At 36.7% G+C, this 26,391-nt stretch overlaps 1 protein-coding gene across 4 annotated transcripts in view; it reads right to left on the bottom strand.

Moving 5' to 3' along the window:
- The window catches only part of Khdrbs2 (KH RNA binding domain containing, signal transduction associated 2), a 496,703-nt gene that overhangs the window by 168,115 nt on the left and 302,197 nt on the right, over positions 1 to 26,391 (bottom strand). For all 4 annotated transcript variants that reach the window (XM_076915127.1, XM_034522053.2, XM_076915128.1 and 1 more), the window contains one exon: positions 24,798 to 24,996. In XM_076915127.1, the coding sequence (XP_076771242.1) occupies positions 24,798 to 24,996 (199 nt within the window). The remainder of the gene's footprint in view (positions 1 to 24,797; positions 24,997 to 26,391) is intronic.

A 26,391-nucleotide genomic window follows, 5' to 3' on the forward strand; every position in this document is an offset into this window, starting at 1 on the left:
AAAAGGTCTATTTCATCTATTAATCAAGTAAATGTAAAACAGGCAAACATTGACTTTCCCACCAATTATATACATTTTCCCCTTTTAATTATTGCTGATAATACCCACTGCAATTAATGAAGGTCAAATCAATCACTGATAGCAGGTAAATTTGCTATCCTTGGAAATTATTAAGGAAATGATAGGAAGAATTAACATGAAAGTGAAATGTACTGTGTCTCGACAAATTCAGGATTCAAATGGTCTATGAAAATCATCTAAAACTTAGAGTTTGATATAGAGAATATAACACTGTAGTATATACACAAAGTAGAATACTACATAACTGTAAGTAAGAATGAAGTCATAAAGTTTGTAGCCAAATAAATGAGTTAGGAAATATTACACTGGATGAAGCATCTCAAGTCCTAGAAGACTAACTTAGATATTCTCACTTACTTGTGGATCCTACCTTCAAATCTTTAGATGTGAATATATAACCTGGAGTAATCACAGAATCCAGGAAAGCAGAGAAGGATTATAAGGTGGTGGTGGTGGTGGGGTTGAGACTGTAGAATAGAGGAAAATAGCAGTTCATGAGTGCTATGAAGGTGAAGATGAGAAAAGAGGCAGGCATATTTGGGAAGAGAGGTAGCCAGAAGGAGAGGGAGGAAGGAAGGAGGAGTAAATAACATTAATAATATTTGAAAAAAAAACTCCAGGAATATTACTATTTGGTATTTACCTGAAATAAGATGTGCACATGCCCACACACATGTATGAAATTAAAATAGGCCATGATGAGGCTTCCTCCACAGGGTATATTCTATCAAACAAAAGCTAACTTCTATGTATGGAAATTTGCTTTTCAAGCTGTTGGTCAGTTGAAGCCAAGAAACCTTCATAAGACAACATGAATTGTTGCAGTTGCTCTTGGTTGCCTCCAGGAATTTGTGTTGGGGGCCGACTTTTAGCAGAAAGCTGCTATCAGCTTTGCTGCCATCTTGAACCCTTTACCCTGACATGTGACTTGGATTACAATAGCCTATAATAGCTGAGCACACTCTGATAATCTTGGTTTAGATACCTTGAGATTAAAGGTGTGTGAGATTAAAGGTGCGTGAGATTAAAGATGTGTGAGATTAAAGGTGTGTGACTTAAGAGTGTAATTTAGAGATAAGATTTAGAGACAAGACCTAAGGGCATGATTAAAGGTGTGACCAAAAGGCATGGCTTAGAAGTGAGACATATAAAAGGCAGAGACAGAACAGAACAGAGAACCAGACACAGCAGAGAGAAGACAGGTAGCAGGCACTTGGAAGAGAACTTGGAAGAAGTAACTTGGAACTTGGAGGGACTAGGAGCTAGGGACTAGGCACTAGGAACTCAAGACTTAGGACTTAGACTGAAGAATAAACGGGATTGAATTACACTCTGTCTGGTCTGCATTCTTCGAGTCCATCCTCACTCTCGCTCTTGCTGAACCCCGACCCACAGACCGAAGCAGCAGCTTGGGCAGGGATACAGTGGCCGCCCAAATGTGGGTCGGCCTGGGCCTCAACATTTTGCTTGGGCCGGGACATTTTTTGGCCGCCCCAACGTGGGCTAGTGTGGACCCAAATTTGAAGGTCAATCAATTAGGTATAATTCCTAATTCCATTCCTAATATCCATCTGTATGCACACAGGCAAGTATAGGTTTTACTCTTCTCTATAGAAGCTTCCTTTTGCATCAGATAGATATTGTAGAAGGCCACAATTGTTTAGACTATAGAGTACAGCTGTTCATTATATACATACATTAGCTAGTTTTACGTCAGTCTGACACAAACTAGAGTCATCAGAGTAGAGTATGACTCAATTGTGAAAGTGCAAGCTCATGGATTGGAAGAATTAATGTAGTAAAAATAGCCATCCTACCAAAGTCAATTTACAGATTCAACACATTCCCCATCAAAATCCTCCACACAATTCTTCAAAGACATGGAAAGAGCAATTCCCAAATACACCTGGGAAGGCAAAAATCCCAGAACAGTGAAAACTATTTTTTAACAACAAAACATTTGATTGTAGGCAAGGATGTAGGACATTTTTAAATTAATAATTGATGGGGAAGTACCTAGCCTATCGTGGGTACAGATAATCCTGTGTTCAGCTGGAAAGCAGGCTGTACAAGCCACAGGGAGCAAGCTAGTAAGCAGTACTTTTCTGTGGCTTCTGTATCAACTCCTTCTTCCAGGTTCTTACTCTGCTTGAATTCCTGTTCTGGCTTCCTTTGAGGATCAACTGTGAGGTGGGTGAGGTGAATGAACCCTTTCCTACCCAAGTTGCTTTGTTTGTGATGTTTCACCACAATAATAATAATAATAATAATAATAATAATAATAATAATAATCCAAACCACAATTGGTACATCTACAAGGTAAATCCTATACCAAAGAGTCAGGGAAAATTGAGGATGAGAAACAGAAAGGTTGTAAGAGCCTGAAGACCGGGATGTCTGCTATGAAATAATGAATTTTATATGACAGGGTAGCTACATCAATGATACCTCGACAATCTAATGGCCTAAACAGGGTCTGAACAATGACAATGTCAGTTGACTTGCCAACAAGGATGGAGAAACCTCACAAGGCCCAAACCTAGATGAAAACTATAGGCAATTAATGATTGTTTAGAGAGGAAAAATCATCTCCCCCAGGAATAGTCTCCAAAACTGGTTATCTTATACCAAGTGATCAACTATAAAAATGTATACCCTCAGAAAATATATGTATATATGTATATGTGTATATATAATATATGATATATGATATATAATATATTATATTGTATGTAATATGCATTATGTATATATTATATATGTATACATATATTATATATGTATGTAAAATACATATGCATATAAAACAATAACAATTAAAGAAAAATAAAAGACAATCCAATAACTACTTAAATTTGTTTGTAAAACCATGGAGGTTCTACAGTAGGGGCAACACAAAAGCCATAATAAAGACTATGATGTAAATGCAATGTATATGTATAGAACAATGTAAAATCTACCTAGCATACACAACACTATCAAGAGCAACACTGACTCAGCTTTTATATATGTGTTTTTAGCTTAACATTTGACATATACAATTTTTAGAATTAAATTTCTCTTTTGAAAAATATCTTTTGGTTTCTGTTATTTTTAAGAAGAATAAGTATCCTCTAGTAAATATATACCTTTTGGAAATTAATTATTTAGCAATAACAATAACAGTTCTATAGGGTTTGTATCTGTGTATAACAGTATGTATGTTTGTGTGTGTGTGTGTGTATGTGTGTGTGTAAAACATTTTCATATAAAACTATAATTCCATGGTACACTTGATTTCACTTCATTATGCCGATTTTACTATCAAGTAAGTATTTGTTCTTTATTGTTTGCTTTCCTTGAAGACCGGAAAATATAACCCATCAACGAAGACACAGCTGAGAGGCATTAGAATTTTCAAATTCTTGGCAGCCACAGTCTATAGATAAACGTCTATGTTTCACTTCTATGAAGAAATTCTGAGTGCCTGGCACTTGGTTCTTGCAGGGTCCCTAGTGAGATGGTCTTTACTCTCCATGCTACCACCCAAATCACTGGTTACAATACTGCTTTTCCTCTTTCTCACCTTTAGGTCACACTTGATTTTGTTTCCTGGAATCTCCTCTCAAGTAAACTACTTGTACTCAAACCCTTTGTGTCAGGTTCTGCTTTCATCAATACAAAAAGTTATGTATGAACATCACATTCAGCTTGACTCACATGTGGGACCTTGTCCAAGTATTTCTTGTCTCGATGCCTTTCTTTCTGTTATCATGTGCAGTTTTTGTGCACCTTATTTTTGCTGTTCGCAGAATGTCTGATAATTCCATTTGATTAGCTCTCTCTTCAGGACCTTTGTGCTTGCCCTTCTCTGATCTACATATTGTACATAGTGTCAGTTCTGAGATCTCTGTCATGTAATTTGTTTCTTGATGGTCTAAGCTTTATTAATATGATGGCCACTTTATTGCACGTGTAGTCAAAACAAAATTTACTTATTTCTCCAACTTTACAATGATCTTTATTTTTTATTTATCTGAGAAAATGTAGTTGAATCTGAAAGAGATTTTTGTAATTTTTTATGTATTAGCTGAATATTTTGTAATTTAATTTACCTGAAAGAAACATTTTGTATACTTTTAAAGGTGTGTATTGAAGTCATTTTATGTTGAAGAATAGCTGGGAAATATTTTTCAAGGTATTTAAGGGGTTTCTCTCTCTGCCTAGATATGGGAAGAAGAGAAAGGATTCAGAAGATAGATTTAGAACATTTCTTCTTCCCAGACTCCTGGGCAAGGGTCTTGCTTTTTAAAACCAACATATTTCATCCTGCTTTTCTGTAGGCATATAAGTGTATTTTTCTGCTCAGAATCCACAGCAGTGTCTTTTATGATTCACAGGCACTGACAGGGGTCACTGCTCACTCATGGAAGTGTTGGTGGTAGGAGGGAGCCTGCAGCATAATTTAGTAGTTGCTTCAATCCTTCTTGCTTTGACACTTGGTAATGATAGTCTATCTTAAGAAGAAACAGTTTATCTGTTTCAGATCATGAGACTGGTTATAAAAGACAACCCCCGGATCGCTCCTTAATACTGTACTGGCAAGCCCTGCATGGACAAGAATACATTAAAAACTGTTGAATTGCTTTGGGGCATACTTACTCTTCTAATCATAGTAATTCCAGTAATGATAATAGAGTGGAACAGACATTAATCAAGTATGTAGCCTTTCTAGAAGTCTAGAAGTTTCTCTATGAAACTCAAGGATTCAGTAATTACCTGAATTATATATTTCAAAAAAAATCAATGAATTTTACCTTTCAAAAGTTCAACATTAAAAATTTAGAGTGATTTTAAAATTCTCTTTTCCATGACTTTACTATGTTCCATGTAATTTAAGTCATCCCTTTACCCATCAATTACTGTTTTAAAGATGGCTTCAAATGAAAGTTAACTTAGGTAACTTTCACAAAGATTTAACAACAAAAACAACAGCAACAACAACAGTTAAAATTATTCTCATCACTTTCGAAGAAATGACATGTTAGTTTCACACTGATCTTATTGCCAGAGTAAATGCTAACAACTTACTTATACACACAGAGCTTCCCTTTGTAGCTTTTGAAAAATGATCAAACGGTATGATCTTCTGAACATCCAGCAGGAAAATGCCAGTGTGAATGTAAATCACTTGTTACAGCTTCTTACTACATAATGAGGATTTTCCAGACAAACAAAACCCTTTGGGCTCATGAGATATCTACTCGAGAGTTGGTAGGAATCTATTCAATGGAATCTTGCTGAAGGTAAAACCTGAAATTTGTTATACAATTGTAGGCATCTTATGTAATATTGTCATGATGGACCACTTCATGTAATTGTGCTTGCATAGCATTTTAGAATTGCTGTAGGCCAAGAAACATGGACTCACTGGAACAATGATGTATGACTGACTTGTCATCACGCCATGAATTTTTATTTTTCACATTGTGATAAATTTGCACTTTTTTTGTTGATTTTTCTACCCCTGATTCAGTTGAATGAGCTCTCATTCAAATCATTTATGTTCATTTTACATTTTCTGTCTCCCTTCCCTTTTACTGAAGCAGGGTTTTGTAATGCAGCTCAGGTTTGCTTCTTACAATCTTCCCCATCTGCCTTCCAGTGGTGAAGATTACAGGTGTGAGTTATACCATAGGCAACTCCTCTACCTCTTACAGGATGGTTGTCTGTGTCTAAATTTCTACAAAAACCTCTCACGTAATTATGAAGATGAAACAATGACACTCATCAATCTCATTCTTTTATGACCTGATGGATCCTGAATATCACCATTACTGATGTTACTGTCAATGGAATAGTCAGAAACTGGCAAATTGTAGTTTGCTTGTATTTCAATAAGAGGTTTATGTGTGGGCTAATCTTATATCTTCTCTAAGGCATTCTAGATAGCATATTTATTTAGAGTATTTTGTGACTAATTTTATTTGATAATTATAATAATATATTCTGATTACTCGTACTTCCTCTTCTATCTCCTTTCTATTCTTATAAATTCTACTCTTTACTACCTACCAGTTCCTTTCCAAGGTTGATTACTTTTGATTTTGATGGTGGAGACATCTATGTGACCATTGGATTCGACCTATCCACTGGAGTCTGGTAGGGTTATTGAAGGGTACACACCAGAAAGCCATGTTTCCTCCTCTCCATGAATCTATCAGCAGCCAATAGCTTAGCAGTGAGAGGTAGGGCCATCCTGAATATCTTCTTCATCCATGTCTCCCTGTTGACCCCCTCCACTCTCACATTTGTGTACACACAGTGCAGAAATTTGTAACTAATATAAATCCATGATTTCAGGCCCTGTGTCTTTGCCAGGAGATGGCATTTCACAGTCCTTCTTCCTATATTCCTGTTTTCATTGTCTCCAATGTAACCACTTGAAATTTTATGAGAAGGCAATCTGCAACACTATCTGATCTATTGATTACTTGGAAAACAATAACTTTTTAATTTACTGTAACAACATGAAAGTGGATAGTTTGCTGAATTTTTATTGAAGCATACAAAGAAATTAAGCATTCTTTTTTTGTTTTCCGAGAGTGAAATCTGTCTATACCAAGTTTTGAGCTTAAATTTTAATACCAAAATGTATTGTTTCTAAATTTTTCACTGTATATTTTTTTTACATAATAACTAGTTTCTATACAAGGAGTATACTGGCCACATTCTGCAAGAAACAATGTAAGGACGATAAGCCAGTTGTATAATTTCAAACCCCCTATATACATGTGTGTGTGTGTATGTGTGTGTGTATGTTGTGTGCATGTGTGGGAGTGTGTGCATTTATACATGTGCATATATGTGTATATGTGTGTATGTGTATGTACATGTGCGTACATGTATGTGTGTGTGACCAAAATGAAAATTTAGGAATTGATAAAGTTAAGACTGTTTTCAGCTGCCGATAATGATTGGGGAAGCATGAAAAATACCCCCATTAAAGTTATTTGAAGTACTGTGGCTAAGAAATTCTGTAAATATACATACGTATCTATTATACATAATATCATGTATACATGCATATGTATACTTAGTACATATAATTATACAAGTGAACATACATGAAATAAAGGAAATACCCAAGAACACTGTATGATTAAAGTGTGTGATGACAGAGATGTTAATAGCACCAGGTAGGTAGCCAAAGAATCATTTTCTATGATGTCTAAGGGAAAGACTTACTATTAAAAGAAAGACAAAAATATTTCTTAAGAAGAAAACATGCAACACAAAAGGGTTCTAAGTAAGACTATATCAAGAAGAAGGAAAAAGGGAAACATGGTTGATTGTGGAAAAAATCACAAAGTATTAAATAAATAAAAATCAGGAATAAGCTGAGAAACATCAAAATAATCTCCAACAGACACGATGAAAGCCATCTGAACTCCTTGTGTTTCTCTGAGGGAGGTTTAAACACTGCCAAACTGTGTATAGATAAGGGTGGCACAGCTCACTTTGGTAGACTGCATACTCTTCAAGTTATTTCATTTGGTAAGTCTTTCACCCAGTGTTTTTGTGATCATGTTAATAATACAGAAATTGGTTAAGTGGCTATATCATAAAGTGGACATTTGGAATAATTGGGTTAATCATTTAAAACACATATCAGTTATAAAGCAATAAAATATAAGATATAAGCCTAAGCCATACAAACAGAAAGAAAGAAAACACTAGTAAAGGTAATTAAAAATGAACTAAGAACGTAGCTAAGTTATGAATTAGGATAGCATACTCAAAATCATACAGATACTAGTTCTTTCCCAGATAAAATTAAATTCAATTTATGTGTAAGGAAGCAATACCACAGGATGCTAAGATAAACCAAGGAGAGAAGGATTAGCCAAGTTCCCTTGCATAATTAGATATTAGTTCCAAAGCTCAAAATCAAGTTGGTGTCCTATTGACCATCAAAAGCTAGGACAGAGACTGTAGAGCTGGGAAATCAATATATCCATGTCAGAAGTCCTGGCTTAGAACAAAGCAAGCTTTTTACATTGTGGAGAAACGATAGATTGTTAAGTATGTTTCACTGATGTAGTAAATAAATTTTAATCTGGGGCAGATGGAGCCCAAGTTTATAAGCATACCATGGCAAACTAATATTGAAGGAATCAATGACATTTATAATACCTTAATTTAAGATTTCATAATGGAAAATTATTTACATAAAAATTATGTTCTGTGAAAATTCCTGAAAAACCTAACATTTAAAATATACTTTCTACTTACCCAATATCACAAAGGAGAGTGAAAAGAGAAACTCATAAGCCAGTGAAAGTATTGGACAACAAAAAATAAGAAACAAAAATTTTGTATCTAGAGCTCTGGAATTCACAGAGGGATATCTTATATATAATACAAAAGGCATAGAATCCTCAAGAAAAACAAGTAAAAATCAAGCAAGCATTTAGTAACAGTCAGGCAATGAATATATAAAAATATCATAAATATTATTGATGAGAAAATGCAAATAATTACTATAATACAATTGATATTGTGTTTGCTTAGATGGAGATAAGAATATATAAAAATATCATAAATATTATTGATGAGAAAATGCAAATAATTACTATAATACAATTGATATTGTGTTTGCTTAGATGGAGATAAGAATGTGAACAAAGACTACAGTAATATATCTGATAATAGAGTATACTTGCTTTAAAAAATAAGAAATCTGAACACTCATTTCTTGTGACAGAATATGTGCATGGTACTATTATTAACAAAAGTATATGTGTATGTTTGTGTGGTTTGTGTGACAGATGGGGAGAGAGTCAGAGACAGAGCAAGAATGAAAGACTGTTCGAATGTTTTTATATGATGATGTAATTTTAGAAATCTGTTACACACATCAGTGAAAATGAACAAGCTGTGATACATGCATTGATGTGATTAAACCATAAATGATGAATCTGTTTTGTTCCCTCTGAGGCTCAGAAAGAACCACAAAAGAGCTGAACGCATGTCAGAACCAGTGAATGGAGCTATGCTGAAACAGACACCAGAACATGACATGGGCTCTGCGCTCAGGATCTCACTGTTCAAGATCTGCCCATTAATGTTTCAACATGGATCATGAGGAGCTCCTGAGGCCCCATCCCTCCCTGAGGTATGGCTGGCAGATGTTAGGGAAAGGATGTCACACTGAAAAGTAGTCCATGTTCACTACAGAAAGACCATAATAATAGCAGGAGAGGATCAGGGTTGAGATAGAAGTAGGGTATTTAAGAACTAAATGCCATTTTATAGAAGAATAAAGAATCAGAGAATAAAGCAAAGAATATGCATAGATTCAGTTATCATTCATGTAGTTCAAGAAGGCACACACAGGAAGAGAATTGTTTAGGTACATATGGATGTTGAAAAGCTAAATGTGAGAAGCGGGTGGTGAGGACTCAATGCTTGGTGTTAGAACCCAGGCTGAGGAGGCATGCTTGCAAAGGCCAAGTGAGGCTTTCAGGTTTACAATGTGTTCTTAATGTGAGCTTGTCAGTATTCAGTTTATGAACATTTTAATCTTTAATATTTCTATTTTAATGAGAATGATTACATTGTGTTTATAAGTTTTTCATAGTGATAGAGAATAATGGCAACAATGATGTCGTACAAATAGGATTTTTGCATTTTTAATTTTTGGAAAATTGTCTTTGGTTATATAATATAATATATCAGAACAGTTAATTCATTAGTATGAATTTTCATTTCACAAAAAAAACCTATTAGGTAGTGTTCAGTATACATACAAAAATATCTCTTATGGCAGTGAATATTGAGAGGTTTTTTTTTTTTTGACAGGATCTAATATTTACCATCTTCTGCCAAGTAAATTACATAAGAACTCACACTGATTAAAGAAATTAGCTTGAACACAATATACAATTTTACTGTTTAATTGTAGGTCAGGATCTAATTAATTTTATTTAGATCTCTCTCAAATGGATATACATTTTATTCAAATACCAATCTAACCAATTGGCATTAGTGAAGTTTTTCTTTATGCTTCTTTGCTCTTTGTCTCTATACATATGTTGAGTGTGGTAGAGAAATCTGGGTGTTACAAGATTAAAGAGTTCAACATGAGAGAGAAGGGTAGCACTCCATCCCAATACTTGAGATCTTAGTGATAGGATTAAAAGAAGTCACAACATCCTGATCTGGCATTTCAACATGCCTAGGTATTAGTCTGGCCTGGATGTGCACCTCAACGTATCTCAAATCCACCTCAGCACCAATGCTTTGCTCCTGGAGGAATGGATGCTATGATATCAAAGACCCTGGGATATATTAAGTCCTTCTGATACGGAGAAGGGGACAGATTTTGTTTCAGTAGTCTGGCTAGATTTATAAATGTCATTGATTTATTAATTTTTGTTCATCGCTTGCCTTCAAAACTATACAAAATAACTTAGAAAAAGTTGTACACATTGTTCCACAGAGGTCACATTTTAGTGGAATACACAGGATCATGCATATATAACTCACTGCATTAAATGCCATCTGACCTAAGCATGGCCTTTTTAGGAAGGAGTTAGCTAAGGAGAAGAGGTAACAATTCTGTAAGGTCAAAAGGGTAGATTCTACTACTAGTAAATGTGTGTGTGTGTGTGTGTGTGTGTGTGTGTGTTTGTGAATGCTAAAACCTACAATCAGGGAGATGTGAAAAAATCCAATAATAAAGTGCAGTAAACAGACTTTGATGAAGTAGGGTTTTCATTTTAGAATTAAGGTACGGTGACAAGTGGGTAGAGCAGGGAGTGAGTTAATCATGAAAGGCCAATATCAAAGCAGCTGAATAAACCTGTGCCTTAGGGCATTAAAGGAGCTACTAAGTGCTGCCTTTTCATCTGATTCACCCAGAACCCACATCTGCCTGAAAATGCTGTTGCTCATGAATTGTACATAATTTCAGGAGCTGTTCAGTCTTTGCTCTGAGATTTCAGTCACAATTAAGTATCCATAAGTATGCCCTTCCTGGATGAGAGGATCCTTGAAGACATTCTCCATACTCCTAAGAAGTACTGAATTTATTCTTCCATTACATTGTAGCATGCCTGTAACATGCCATTAAAACCAGCCATTAAACAGTCAGAAAAACACAAAGAAGAATTTTTACCTCTTTTTCATAACTTGATAATTAGTTTGATTTTCAATATCTGTAATAGTTGACTTTATATGAACTTTAAATGCATAATTATTTTGGGTTTTAAGTCTCCAATATTAAGACTAATAATTTCTTATTCATTATTAATTAATCATTACTAATAGTTTATACTTTAATCATTAATTAATTGTTAATTAATTAGATCATGGTATTTTAAAACCTTGGTATATGTTATTGATATCTCCCTGCTGGTCTTCTATAGAGTTAGAACAATCAGGTTCTGATTTTAAAAAAATGCCCAAGAGGGCGCCATCATTTACAAATCTGCAATGTGGAGTATACTGACAATTGACAAATGACAGTTGACAAATGAATGGCTCATGTGAAATACCTGGTTGTGCAATGGCTGCCAGTCCTCACTGTAAGGCATCTGAACCATCTTATTGAAATTCATTTGTTGCTTCTCTGCCTTACTGATGTTGGAAGCCTCTAAGTGGTCTTAATGTCAAATCTAAGGTGCTAAATTTTATGGTAAGATCAATTTCTACAGTGTTTTTACTGCCAGATACATTTTTTTTAAAGGATGCGTTACATTTTGAGTTTGTCTAAAGAATGGTTGCTAACAGTTTTTTTTTTTTTTTTTTTTTTTCGGGAGAAAACAAGCAGTGTGCTTGTGTGAATATTTATCTGGCTGTGCCTCGCAATACTAGATTATTACAGATGGCAAGGGCAGAGCATTCCAGTGATGTGACATGGGAGAATTTATCATCAGAAGGAGGTGGTTTCTTAGACTGTTGGCATTACTGTCTCTACATTTTGGTAAAAAATATGAGTACTCCAGTTCATTTGTCATTTAACAAGACACTCACATGTGCATTACCTTCAGAAGCTCTGCTGAACATTTGATCATCCTCCCCTCTTTACTGTAAGTCTGCTATTATAGTGGACAATTTAGCATGTGTTCTATGTCATATGCACATGTAAAGGAAAAGGGTGAAAGGCCCATATAAGACAAAAGAAGCCCATGTAGATGGTTCTTTCTGAAAATTGATGAGTCTGAAAATTGTGATGCCCTGTCTCGTATTTCCATAGGGTCTGTACTGGAAATGATTGACCTTAGATAATTCACTGAAATTAATGGAGACTAATGACTGATGATTTGGCTTAAACCTCAGCTCTGTGGCTGGTTCTTTGGACAACGTTGCTGGTTACCCAGGCTCTCTCTGTACAAAAAATATCTAAGACTTAAAGGCCTAACTTACGTCTTCACAGGAGCAGCACCCAGACAAGTACCTGCTCTGTATTTAGTGCCATCATGTTACAGCCTGGAAGCCATCAACTCTGCCCCTGAATTCTTGCACAAAGTTTGGCTCTGCTTCTTATGGATTTTTGTTTTTTGTCATAGGTTTTTGTTTGTTATTTCAGTGTTAGAAATTGTATCTACTCCTTAACTGTTTGCTTCCCAGTTTCCTAAAATTTCTCTGAATCATTAGTTAGCACTGGTCCTAAACAGTGCAAATGTTTAGGTAAGAGTTTCCAATTGGTGTCATAATGACCTTTCCCAAAATCTATAAGTCATGCCAAAAAATATCAGATACTATCATAGAGGTCAGAGTTTGGCTCTCACATCTTCTATTCAGTTGATAAGACCCATGAGATTTGCTTTTAGTTTAAGAGTCTTATCAGCCTGGCTTTTGCCTGTTCCACGATCATACTAAATAACATGTTAGCTGCATGCACAAACCTATTTGCCTGTTTCTAAACGTGCATCTGGAATATTTATTGAAAAATTTAGTTCTAAAACTCCTTAATGGTGGAAAAAAATCTGCTTCCTACTTTTATTGTGGTTGTGAGCTTATGTGTGCAAAAATCTTGATGTACAATGGAGAGGTGAGGAGTCTGACTGAAGTTTTGCATCCCTCATTGACTCTGCCTTCAGAAAATATTGTATATAAAATGTGTGTTTAGTATATTAATATATGAAGAATGGTAAAATTACTGCTTATAATACAGACTTGGAGTTTGCTCTCTTTTAGTGTGCATCTACTTTAGTTCTGCTTTTGGTCAGAATCTTTTGAAAGAATGCTTTTAGCATAAGGCACTTACCACAGTCATTATACTTTTATGTTTATTACTTTAAATTATATTCATGCAAAAACAGGAGTTGAAAATTCATCCGTTAGGCAATGCAAAGTTGCTTGGAAAAAGAGATGTGGCACAATCAATTGAGTATTTTAGGAAAACCAACCTAAATTTAATATTTGAGAGGAAAAATCAATGAGAAAACAAAATGACACCTTGTAGATTGTTGTCATAATAAAAGAAAGCAAATCAGAAACCTAGGTAGGCTGCCTACAGACATTCTGCTCTATCAGTTTCTCCAGACCCAATCTCCCAGTCTTATTCCTAGGTGTCAGAAACACCAGCTGCAGCCTTCCCTCACCCCTACCCACATTGTCCAGAAATGACACAAGCCTTTCCTTGTTAACCTCCCTTTTCCAACGTGTTTCTTTGTTCCAGACCCAACTCCAGAAGGCAGCCCTGCTAACCCAAGGGCCTTTACTCCTAGCAAAATAAGTAGACTAAAGTTATATCCAAACCTCTCCTACTGCTTCTGAGAACCAATTCTCCAAGTCTCTTCTACTGTTTTGTAACTGGGTATCTGCTGTGGTTTCCCTTTTCCATCTGACTTCACCCCACAAAGGATCACAAAAACCTTCTTCTCCAACCTACATCTTATCTCAGTATCCAGCCTCCAGCATGAGAAGGCATCCGCTGTAAACACATCAGCTGAGCAGACCAAGAAAACAGGCAACACATAATGGTTGTAAAAACAGAATCCATCCTTCTGCTACATTTAAGAAACACATCTCAGTATCAAGAATAGCATTTCCTCAGGTTGAAGTATTAATGGACACAAACAACAAGCTGCTCTACTTATTTTAATACCTAATAAAATGAATATCAAACCAAAATTAATCAAAATTGATAGGAAAGCACATTATATATTCATCAAAGGAAAAAAAATCCACCAAGATAATTTATTAATTTTTAATATTTATGCTCTAGACACAAGAGTATTCAAGTTTGCAAACCAAATAAAGAAACATGACAGCAGTTTAAATCACATATTTACCCTCAGATTTGTATAGTCACTATGGAAATCAATATGGCAGTTCCTCAGAAAGTTGAGAGTCAATGTACCTCAAAATCCAGCAATAGCTCTCTTGGGAATATACCCAAAGGATGCTCCTACTTACCACAAGGACATTCAACTATGTTCACTGTGGTTTCTTTCATAATACACAGAACCTGAAAACAAACTAGATGTCTCTCAATAGAAGAATGAATAAGGAAAATGTACATTTATAAAATATAATATTACTTGGCTGTTAAAAAGGGGGGAAATCATGAAATTTTCAGACAAATATGTAGAACTATAAGAGTCATCCTGAGTGATGTAACCCAGCTCTAGAATGATAAATATGGTATGTATTGACTTAAACAGGGATATTAACCATTGAGTAAATGATAAGCAAAGTATAATCCATAGACCCAGAGAGGTTGTAGTAAAGAGAAAGGGTCTAAGGAGAACTCATGGATCTCTGTGGGTGGTGGAAATAGATGAGATTTTACATACAGACTGGGTGTAGTAGGGGATGTTGTGGGAGAAATCTGGTGAGGGGATAGATGAGGTGAACAGTAAGAGTGTTTAAGAAGACAGCTGGAATAGGGTGGCATTTGGGGGATGATGTAGAAACCTAGTGTTGAGGCAACTTTCTGGAATCTATAAAGGTGATTCTAATGAGGATTCCTAGTAATAGAGGATAAGGACTCTCAACTAGTCATCTCTTGTTAGCTAGGAGAGTCTTCTAGTAGTGAGGTTAGGTTGCATTCAACTAAGTTGTTGACTAAGGAAATTTCTTGAGAATCCCCAAGAAATCCAACCTGCTGCTAAGACAAATGTGGCTCTCTGAAAACAGACAGTGGGGCATCTTTTGCAAGAACAACATGCATACAACTCATTGAACATGGAGATGTTGATATGCTACCTACATGGAGCCCTATGTCTATGTCTCTTTGGTGCAAGAAGGTATTATGCAGGCTATCAAAAGGGAAATGTGGACGCCAGCACTTCTGCAAACCTTTTGACTTATAATCTGTCCTTCCTGCACCACACACTAAGGCAATAGTGGCACAGATCTTGTGGGAGTAATCAACTGATGTCTGAATTAACCTAAGGTCCAATTCAAGAGAAGGAACCCATACCTTACATTGCTTGAGTAACTAAGAACCAGAGGCTAAATAGCCCAGAGACATAGGGTAAAATTAAATACTACTGGTCTAATAAAATAAATTCTAATAGTATTCTGCTGTACTCACAGATTGGTACCTTATCCAGTTATCATCAAAGAGGCTTTCTCTGGTAGTAGATGCGAACAGATGCAGAGAAAAGAAAAGAATAAGATAAAATAGAAAAGAAGGGAAAGGAAAAGAAAAGAAAGCAAAGATGGATGAATTCTAAGTTGGGAGATGTTTGATGAGAGCTATTTTGATACATAGTTGTAAGACAAGAGGGACATTTTAAACAGAAGGGTCCCAAGTAATTGCAGTATTTCAAACATGGGACAGAAGAGTAAAGAAACATTTTGAACAATTTTGGGGATAAAAGATAAAACTGTGTTATGACAGCCTGTTGAAAGCCTAGGATTGAAAACAAAAGAGAGAAATACAGTTCAGTGACACTTATTATTTTGTAAATGAACTTCAATGGAGGTTATATTTCAGAAAGGGAAAGATATAGTGATTTATTTTAGAATGACAGTTGCTGCATAATAGTTTATGAAAACTATCAGAGGCTGCCATTTAAGCCTGAAAAATATATTTGTAATGCAAAAGGATGTAATAAGGAAGATCCAGAGGTGAGGAAAAATACTTTTTGTAATCATATTTGCAGTGATATATGTGTGACTCTGGTCTATTGCAGATATGATGCTTAAAGGGTTTTCTTGTCTATTTGTAATGCAAATACAATAGATTCCTTTGGTAAATAACAGAAAGGAAACACAGCGTCTTTTCTGTTTTAAAATAGAAAGGACTACATATTTTTTTACTATCACATAAGTCCCCAGAAAGCTGTTTCAAAACATGGTTTTTTTTCTTTCTATTGCTTTCCTCCTTCTTTACACAGCATTACATTCAGACCTACAGAACTTTTTTGTATGGGTACAGCATTAGAAAAAGTGAGCACTATACTGTATGAGGAGATTACATTCCTTTGAAATTATTATATGTTTATGTGCATACGTGTGATGGTCATGTACATTCATGTGGGTCCCCACAGAGGCCAGAGGAGGGCATCAGATTCTCTAGAGATAAAGTTACAAGTGGTTGTTAGCTGCCCCATGCGGGTGCTGAGAACTGAAAATCTTTTCGTCTGAAAAAGCATTATGAGCTGATAATCTGTCCAGTCTGGACAAGGATATCCTCGGATGATTTCAATAAACCCTTAGATTAGGAAGGAGCTACTCTGATAAACAAAAAAGATAAATAGTGTCTCTTTAAGGGTATGGATAGCTGGAAAGAAATAGAGAAAGTGTGTGTGTGTGTGTGTGTGTGTGTGTGTGTGTATGCATGTGCCCACATGTATATCTTCTAGAAAGCCATCAGAATTTGAAGGGGAAACTTGCAAACAAGAGACATTTGAGTTACAGATATATCTGTTTGCAGGGAGGACTCAAAGAATCCCAGATGTTGTGCTCCTAGTGAACAGTCCCTAATTTTTAGACAGGCTTAGAAGATTGCTCTTTAAGGGAGGTTATGAGTCACATAATGACTTGGAGACCCTTTTGATAACATTCTCTAAAATACTACTAGCGAAAGTATTTAAACTGTTGTAAAATAGTATCCCCAGGACATGATAGAACTACTGAACTAGTGAACTCGCAGAAATTATTTACCCAAAAGGACTTGTACAAGATCAATACAACCATTCTAGCATGGATGGAGGGGATCATGAGTCTCTGTATGTATGTATGAGTTTGTGTGTGTATGTGTGCATGTGTGTGTTTATATTTTGTGATATATATATATATATATATATATGTGTGTGTGTGTGTGTGTGTGTGTGTGTGTGTCGACATTTGGACATAGTACTTGAGAGAATTATGTATGTGGGGGATATATAATCATGTCTTTAGCCCATCATCTTGAGGGCGAACCCATGGTGGCTAGAGCATCTCAGACCTTAAAGGAGGAGCCTGTTACAGTCTGCACACATGATAGAGACTAAGAGGCAGAGAGCTGAGAGCTGGCCCCATAGGCTGGCACAGTCTTTAAAGTCCTGCTCTAGTGATCTACTTCCTTTAGGCAACCACTCCATTTGAAACTCCTCAGCCTTCAAAGGTAATGCCAGATAGTTGGTGTCCATCATAAAACAAGATAAGCCTGTGGGAGCTATTTCAAGTTTAATCCATAGCTGGATATAGTTCTCAATCTTATCATGAAGCGGGCAAAAATATAATTATATTATTTGTGACATGCAGAGCCTATGAGAACACCTGAGAAGCAACTCAAACCAAAAACCTTTCACTCATTTCTAATTCTGAGGTCATGTGTATGTACCAAAGATGGAAGTAACACTGTCTCAAATATACTAATATTGTTTATGCAGTGTTATGTCAATAGTATAAGATAGAGTGAGAATTTAATTTTCAAAACTAATGATAAACCAACTAAACTCTAGACTGCAGCCTAATATACTCATACTTGTACTCTTCTCCTTGTCCGTAGAAGATTCATAAAGAGATCACAACAGGGCCCAGAGAAGACTTCAATATTATATTCTTTTGATATAATATTTTCCAGTGGGTAGCAGTAGCTAGCAGCCATTGTAAAGAGGAAAAGAGAAAATCCATTTTTGTCACTGCATTATAAGAGACATTCATCATCATCACAATTTTCAGGGAGAGGTTTGGATTCAGCCCTAAATGTCATTGCCAAGAGAAGAATCCTCATCTATTCAAAACTGACTTGAAATCTAACACATTAGTAAGATGGCTCATCTAGACTTCAAGTTACAGGGTAAGAGTTCCATTTAAAGAATGAGGGTTTTTTTTTTTTTTTTTTTTTTTTTTTTTTTTTTTTTTTTTTTTTTTTTTTTTTTTTTTTTTGGAAGTAATTTATATAGTTGGGCTTAAATACCACCCACTTTCTCTGAACTCAGAATCACTGAACTCAGAACCACAGTAATATGATACCCAGCCCATAGCTTTGTGACACATTCCAGCTATTTTAAATATTAGTTACATTTCAACAAACAAAATCCTGCAATGCATTCTGGTAAATTAGTCTCTAATAAGAAGAGACTAAAGCATTAAACGCTAACAAGAATGCTTAATGGAATACAAATATCCAATCTGGAGGCACTAATAAAAGTCTCTTCTTTTTGAGTAAAGGCACTTGGCTATTAACACAGAAACCATCATATGTGGCTGCCCTCAAAATGCATTATAGATCAGACTCATAATCTTGCCTTCCACAGATGGCAAAAGAATTGATTTCAATTATCATTTAATACTGATTTCCCCCTCCTGTCAAAAAGTTTTCTGTGCACATGAAACTGGAGTTCGTGTCTTGAGCTCATTTACAGAACTTTTAAAGACTATTGATTTATCAGTGAAATTTCTAGTTCTCTCATAGTTACTGGAAGGATACCTCAGGGGCTGAATTGGATGACAAGATGGGCCAGAATGCCGACAGGCTTAGTGCAGACAGATGAAAAGAGAAGCTTTCAAAATTTGTCAGAATGCGTGTTGTAAATTAGGTTAACATGATTGATTGTACTAAGCCAAAATTTCTCATGTAGAGTCGGCCTGAATTTTAAATATCTCTTCTTCCTGCCTGTTTTTGTGCTTTGGTATGTATCTTTGATGTCTGCACAGTAACCTTTAGAGAAAATAAAAAGTGGTTTAAAAATGAAATGGCCCTATGTATTTGGAAAGCATGAGATAGTATGCATACCTAAGGAGACTTTTTTTGTTTCAACTCCACGAACATATGTGTTACGAGTATTTATATAAGCACATATGTATGACCAGTATTTTTTTGCAGAATTGTATGCTCTTATTGGCATTTAAAGAACACAAAGTCCTTTATCTTCACTTTAATTGTCTCAAAATTATTATGAAAAGGACCACTTTCCATAGGCAGTGGCTTTTCAGCGGTGCTGACTGCATCCTGGGTAATTGCAGATGCACCTTGTAGGCACAAGCAGTGCTTCCATTAAACAACCTCTCTCTGTCCTGTCTCTACGCATACATTTTCTATAAATGTTGCCATAGATTTATCTCTATAGGACCAGATTCAGCCTTTGTGTGGCCTTAAAAGATACAGGTTTGCATTCTACTAGAAAAAAGTGCAGAATTATAGAGATAAAATCTACATAAGAAAGCTTTGTTTGAAAAAAAATCACAACCAGCAGCATTTTAAGCTTAAAACCTAGAAACATTATAAAACCACGAAGCTGTATCTTAGTTCCCTTCCTTAAAATCTCTCCCTCTTCACTCCCACCCCTGTGTGTGTGTGTGTGTGTGTGTGTGTGTGTGTGTGCGTGTGTATATGAGAGAGAGAGAGAGAGAGAGAGAGAGAGAGAGAGAGAGAGAGAGAGAGAGAGAGAGAGTATGAGTCATTGCCTTACACCTTGCTTGAGGCACAGGCTGCCAGCTAGCTGCTGTAATATCTTGCAGGGATTCTCTGGTGCGTGTTTCTTTCTTGCATGAAGCATCGGGATTGGAGATGTTTGCAGTATGTGGTCAGCTTTACGTATTTATGTGGGATCTGGAGATCCGAACTCCGGTTCACATGCTTGAACAGTGAGCACTTTCCCACTGAGCTATCATCACCCTACACCCGTCTACTTTTTTTTTTCAAAGCATACTCTCTGATCAGTTTATAGCATAAATGTGATTTTTTTAAGAAAAAAAGAATCTATAGAGAAGAGAAAATACAGTATTTTCCTATCTCCCGTTACAGAAAAATAGTTGTTATTATTGGTATCTTATTACTGATCTTTTTATGTGGGTGTTTACAACTCCTTGCTGGTTCTGTGACAGATTCTGTGCACCTCTCTTCTTTCAGAGTTGTGCTGAATCATAGGAAGAATTTCCAGTGGAGAGACTCTGCCCAGTAGACTTCAAACCTCCTGTAAACACATGCTTCCTGGGCCAGCATTGCCATACAGTCAGAGAGCTGGCAGTTCTCTGCACATGAATACTGGGTCAGGACAATACTGGGTCAGGACACCAGGTGGAGGGCTGGAGCATTTCTCAGGTTTCTACATCAGGACAAGAATGATACTCAGCTCCTGCGAATGAAATATTTCAGAAAGCCCAACAGCCACGCCTCCGATTCTCCGCACACCTAGTGCACGTGATTTGTGAGAACTGTTTCATTTTCTCGCTCTCCACTATACACATGCATCTGCCGGCTTCCTGGACCTGTGTGGTCATCTTTAGCTTTCTTTTGCCATGTTAACTACATCCCATCCTAACCCCACAGCCCAGGTCATGTCTCAGGAAGGCTCCCTAAATCTTCTCCCTTGGTTCATTTTAAAAGAAGTTCTTATTTAGAATTTTTCATACATATTGAAACCAAAACTCAAAGACACAACATTATGCAACGTATATATACATTTGAGAAGGATATAGACAAAATTGAGTTTGGTGAATAAGTGACTAGAAACTTTGAGAAATGTGCGTTTCAGATACTAAATCTTATTATTTAAGACACATAGCTGAGAGTCCAGTGGGGGATAAACGCTAGCTCCCACTTTCAGTTCTGAAAATGTGAATTCTAAATTTTGTTGGCTTAGTTCTCTTTTCTAATCTTCCAAAACTTTGAAAAAAAATCATAATTTTCTCACAAACATTAGTTTATTTTCTGAAACCTGCAGGTATATTTCTTTCTCTCTAAAATTTTTCCTCTTTCTTTATTTCTCTCTCTCTCTCTTTCTTTCTTTCTTTCTTTCTTTCTTTCTTTCTTTCTTTCTTTCTTTCTTTCTTTCTATCACAGTTAGAAAGTTACAAAGCCTGCCTCTGTTCCCACTCTCCTGTCCCATTTTTACTGCTTTGTCTAATGTGCTGTCTCACTAACTTGTTCTCTCAGATTCTCTACATCTGCCCAGAAGATCCTTTTTCTGCCTCTTCTCTTACCATTCCCTGTTCATGGAGATTCTTGTCCCTCTGTTTCTCGAAGGTTTGCCCAATATCCCCACTTTAGAAACATTGTCAAACACCCACAGCTGCGAATGGCAATGCCTTTTACTGGAACATGAGTAGTGTTAATTAGACATGCATTTTATGTTATTTTATATTCTTATTACTTTAATATTAACAGTTTCCATATATGCTTTAAAACATATATATTTATAATATTTCTAAAAATATAATAAGTAGGTTAATGCCATTGCTGCTACCGAGCAGTTTACCTAGAACTGGAAAGAAAAATTCAAGAAATATTTTCTGCCTTTGGAATATGTAATGTGAGAAAAATAAGGTATAATTACTCCTAATAACTGAGTGAGTAAGAAGAGAGCCCTACACAGCAAACCCATAGATGATGGTGGTTATTGGACCATCTCGCTCTCTCCCAGAATGATACAATTTTCTGACAATCTTTCCAAATTCTGTAGGTGGAATATTTCTAGCATTGGTTTACTGGGGGTTTCCAGCCAGTTCTCTGAGGTTGGAGGAATTCATGAAGGGAAAGAGAAGATCTGTTAAATATTGACTGGAACATTCTGTCACTGCCTGGCTGATGATCAAGGGCAGGAAGTCTGTGTATGTGCAGGTGCATATTCTCTGTGAGCTTATACTAGGTAGGATTCTGCTGTGCTGTTTACTGAGAGAAAGACCAGTGTTGCAATGATAGCAGAGCCTCTGAAGACTAAAAACAACCCACTCTAAGCTTCTGTTTCCTTCTCCAGTAATATAGTGAAATTAATAACTCATTGGCGGCATCTCCGTTAGCCTGCGTGACTTAATATACCATGGTTGGAGCCAGCTGTAATTTTAAATGTTTCATTTCACTTCTTCCAATGGGTTAGCCTCTGGTAGATCTGATGACATTACTCTTCTATTCTATATGAGTTTTTGCTAAAATCCAAATTTCAATTTTTCTAATTTACCTCAGTTATGATGTTGAATCTGTAAATTGTGGGTGTATCCTACTCTGAAGAATGTAACAAAAAGAAGCTTAAAAATATATAAAGTCAAGATATGTAAGAAACCATATATATATATATATATATATATATATATATATATATATATATAATCTTGGGATTAAAACAGCAGTCTCAATTACTATAAGCACTTTTTTGTCAGACCAGCTGCTTGGAGTGGATTTGATTACCTGTATGCATTCTGTGTGGCTGGAAACTTGATGCTGAGACTCAGCAGAAGAAGGTGTGTGTAGGGAGGGAATTGGCTCACACTGTGATTTATAATAAAGAGAACAATTTTTGAGAAATTTTATCTGAGAGTTAAAAACTCCTTTGAGGTTTTCACCATCAACTCAGCATGCCGCTATTATTTTGTTATTGAGACACTTAAACTTTTGTTTTTCTTACCTCTTACAGAGGAATCAATAGTTTCAAAGTGCAGCCCAAAGCAGCATCCCTGCATATAATCCCATCCTGTGTGGTGCTGCGCAGATTGCCACTAGAGGCTTAGCAGACTCACTTGAAACTTGTATGAACCTACTCAATTAGTTTTTAACAACAGCAATAAAGATTAAAATATGGTGAGTAATAGGTTTTCATATAATTAAAAGAATTAAAGCAACAAAAAATAAAACAACTGTATTCACCTAGCCTTTCCTGTTATCCATGTTATGCTGTTGTAGAAATAGTGAGATGCCTGCCCGGCTGATGCTTTCTCCCCTCTAAATACTAGTGTTTCTCCATAGATTCCTGCCAGTTTCCTAGCTCCTTGGTTTAAGTATTCCTAATATCTAATGTCATACAGTTATTTAGATTTGTGAACTTCTACACAGAACATTCCTACGATGCCAACTTTACATTTTAGTAACATAAGGTCAAATCGTTATTGGCTATTTAAAATCAATGGTGCCTGGTTAATTCACAAAAAAATAAATGAACATTCCCTATAGATTAAACAAGTCCATAGTTGAAAGGTATTAAGAAAAACAGAATGCCACTTTATGAGGCGGTTTGCTTTTATTCAATACCTACAGACCTATAATTATTCAATACATACAGCACTTAAAAATGCCTGTGTTTAGGAATATTTGCTATCAGAGTGCACAGCGTATCTATGCAGCAGTGCCATGACTCCTGCAGGCTGAATATCTTCAGTCAGCAGGATGTGAAACTGAAGTCTGACCTGTCAACTCCCATCCTGGTTTTCTGCCCCTCCCACTCTGGTTCTCTGCCCCTCCCACCCTGGATCTCTGCCCCGCCCACCCTGGATCTCTGCCCCGCCCACCCTGGATCTCTGTCCCGCCCACCCTCCTCATTCTAATGGATAACTTCTACATTCATGATACCAGCTGTGTCTGCTTGTAAAAACCACCCAGCTGGGCTTGTTAAATGATGACATTCTCATAGAAGGTGGGGATCAAGGGGATATTCAGGTGGTTGGAGCTCACCTGAATATCCAGTCACCCCTGTAACCAATTCTATGCAATTCTACCCTAATTGCAAGTGCTTCAGGAGACAGGTTTAATTACACAGCCTGGAGAGGACTTGTGGAAGGGGATTCTACTTATACATCTACAAGGAAACCATGATCCACGCTGGATGAAGACTTCCCTGTGAGCCTGCGTTTGGGTAACCCATGCTCCTGACAATAAACGCTCATCATGCGCACTATAAGTAAGCTCATTATGCTAATGTGTGCCTCAGGAGGAACGCTAGTGCAATGGAACTTTTGTTGCCACTGGGACTTTTTAAGGTGGTGGAGTGGACACTGTCGAGTTCTGCCCTCCACGTCCCCCAGGAGAAAATACTGGAGACAGAGGGGTATGGGAGGAGGATAGTTAGAAATACTATATTTCCTATTTACTTATACATTTCAGTTCAGAATGCCAATTGCAGATCTTCCAAACAGTGAAATTAAAAGGAAGTCATGGCGATGGGAGGCTAGCAGCATGCTCTATATCTTTGCTTATCAGCTCTTCCCCGCACGTTTATTAGGTTCCAAGTGAATTCCCAGATCATATGGTGATTTGTATCCTGTTTATTTAATTTGTAATTATTTCCAATTTGAAAACTGATTGAAAATTTAAAGACAGGCACATTTCAGCAGAGTTTGATTCTTCACACACACACACAACACTGTTATCACAGGCACGATATTGAAAAGATCGATTCATGAAAGAAAGCTTTGCTCAGAGTGTTCACATGTAAATCCGTGGCCTAGCTTCTGCTGTAAACGACATTAGTGTTCTGTAATTAAAATTACATTCTACATTCACAGAATGCAGTTTACCTTCTGAAATGGTAAATTTAACCCTTCCTTGGTGCTAATTTCTTGGGAGTACTTACATATTCTTCATAAGCCTCATGAGCTGGAGGTGGGGGTGCTCTGTATCCTGGTACTGCTGCCGTCCCCCGGGCTCGAGGTGTCGGGACACCTCTCGCTATTGGAAGCACTGGAAGAGCTCCGCGGGTTGCAGTGGTCCCCCGAGGGGTAAGAACACCCCGTCCAGGTGGTGGTGGTGGTGGGACAGCACCTCCACGGCCCCTAGAAGAAATCGATGACATGAAGACAAGAAATGACTTTCTCAGCTCACTGCCTTCTCACACATCAGTCTCTCCTTCTGAGAGATAATATATAATTTACAAAGTGCTTTGAGTCATATTAAAATAGATTTCTTTAAATATTATGACTTGATTCCAATGAAAACCATACAACCAAATGTGTTTCAGGCAATGTATTTTGAGATTTCCTAATATGTAATTTAAAAAGAAAAAAATGGAAACAGAAAACTAAAGTCTACCTTGTTTGTATTCTAAACTTAGAAAGACAAACCAGCGTATTGTCTGAGATGTGACATCTTGGCTACTGAGACCAAGTGTGTGTGCATGCGTGCCTCCTTGTGGAGATTACCTCCATGCTTGGGTTTATTGACAATGATCTTTAGTGTGGGCATATTTCAAAAAAAAATAACCCTCATCTTAATAAAATGTGATTTTCTGACCAGAATGATGTCATTGTATACTTACAGTAGCTAAAGTCTCACAGTCCTCATTTTTCAGCATGCAGCGTGCCTTCCCTGTGCGAGCTGGAGCAGTCACTGACATATTTCTACATGATAACTCGAGGGTTGAGGAATTAGTGCTCAACAATGAGAAGACTGATTGAATGTTCCGTACCACAGACTTAACACAAAAGCGATCGGAACAAAAGCATGAGATCAAAGGATGCATCCTTTAGAAAGGATGTTTATCGGTAGTCTTTGGGCAAATACATGGTTATTTCACTGTGTATTATGTCTGAAAGTTGGCCTCTTGAAAGCACTGCTATCAGCAGGGCCACTAAAGCTTTCAGGAAAATGATGATCTTTGGCACACTGACAATCACAGTGTTTGCCTGTGCCTTTGCATGGAGGCGCAGGTTACACTTTCGGTTCTGAATAGCCATCAAACTGGCTCTTTCTTCCTGGAAGAAAATGAGCTTTAGGAATGAAGAATAAGAATGGTGGTAGAGCTTTTTAAAATTGCTAGCTTACCCGGCTAAGAGTAGATAATTTCACGTGAACTAAATACACAAAACAGTATCCTAGATCAGAGGACATAAAAAATCCAGAGCTGTGGTACCTACTTTGAGCACAATGGCTGGGAAGACAAGATTATGTTGTCATAATAACATAAAGACATCTGTTAAGTGCAATTCACCTTCCCTGAGTGTGTGAGTTGTCATTTGCAATTGAGATGTTTGAACATGAGGTATCCAGCTTGTTGTGATGTTTTGGGAAGTTGTAGAATCTGTAGGATGGAGGGCAGGTCTTACTGGAGAAATTAATTCTCTGTAAACAGGCCTTGAGGTTTATAGCCCAACGCCCATCCTGTCCACTGCTCAGAGAGTTGGAGCTAAGCTGTTCCAGTTACAGGTTCACATTGCTATGAGTCACCAGAT

The sequence above is a fragment of the Arvicanthis niloticus genome, chromosome 17 (genome assembly GCF_011762505.2).
Source record: "Arvicanthis niloticus isolate mArvNil1 chromosome 17, mArvNil1.pat.X, whole genome shotgun sequence".
Classification (NCBI taxonomy): Eukaryota; Metazoa; Chordata; class Mammalia; order Rodentia; family Muridae; genus Arvicanthis; species Arvicanthis niloticus.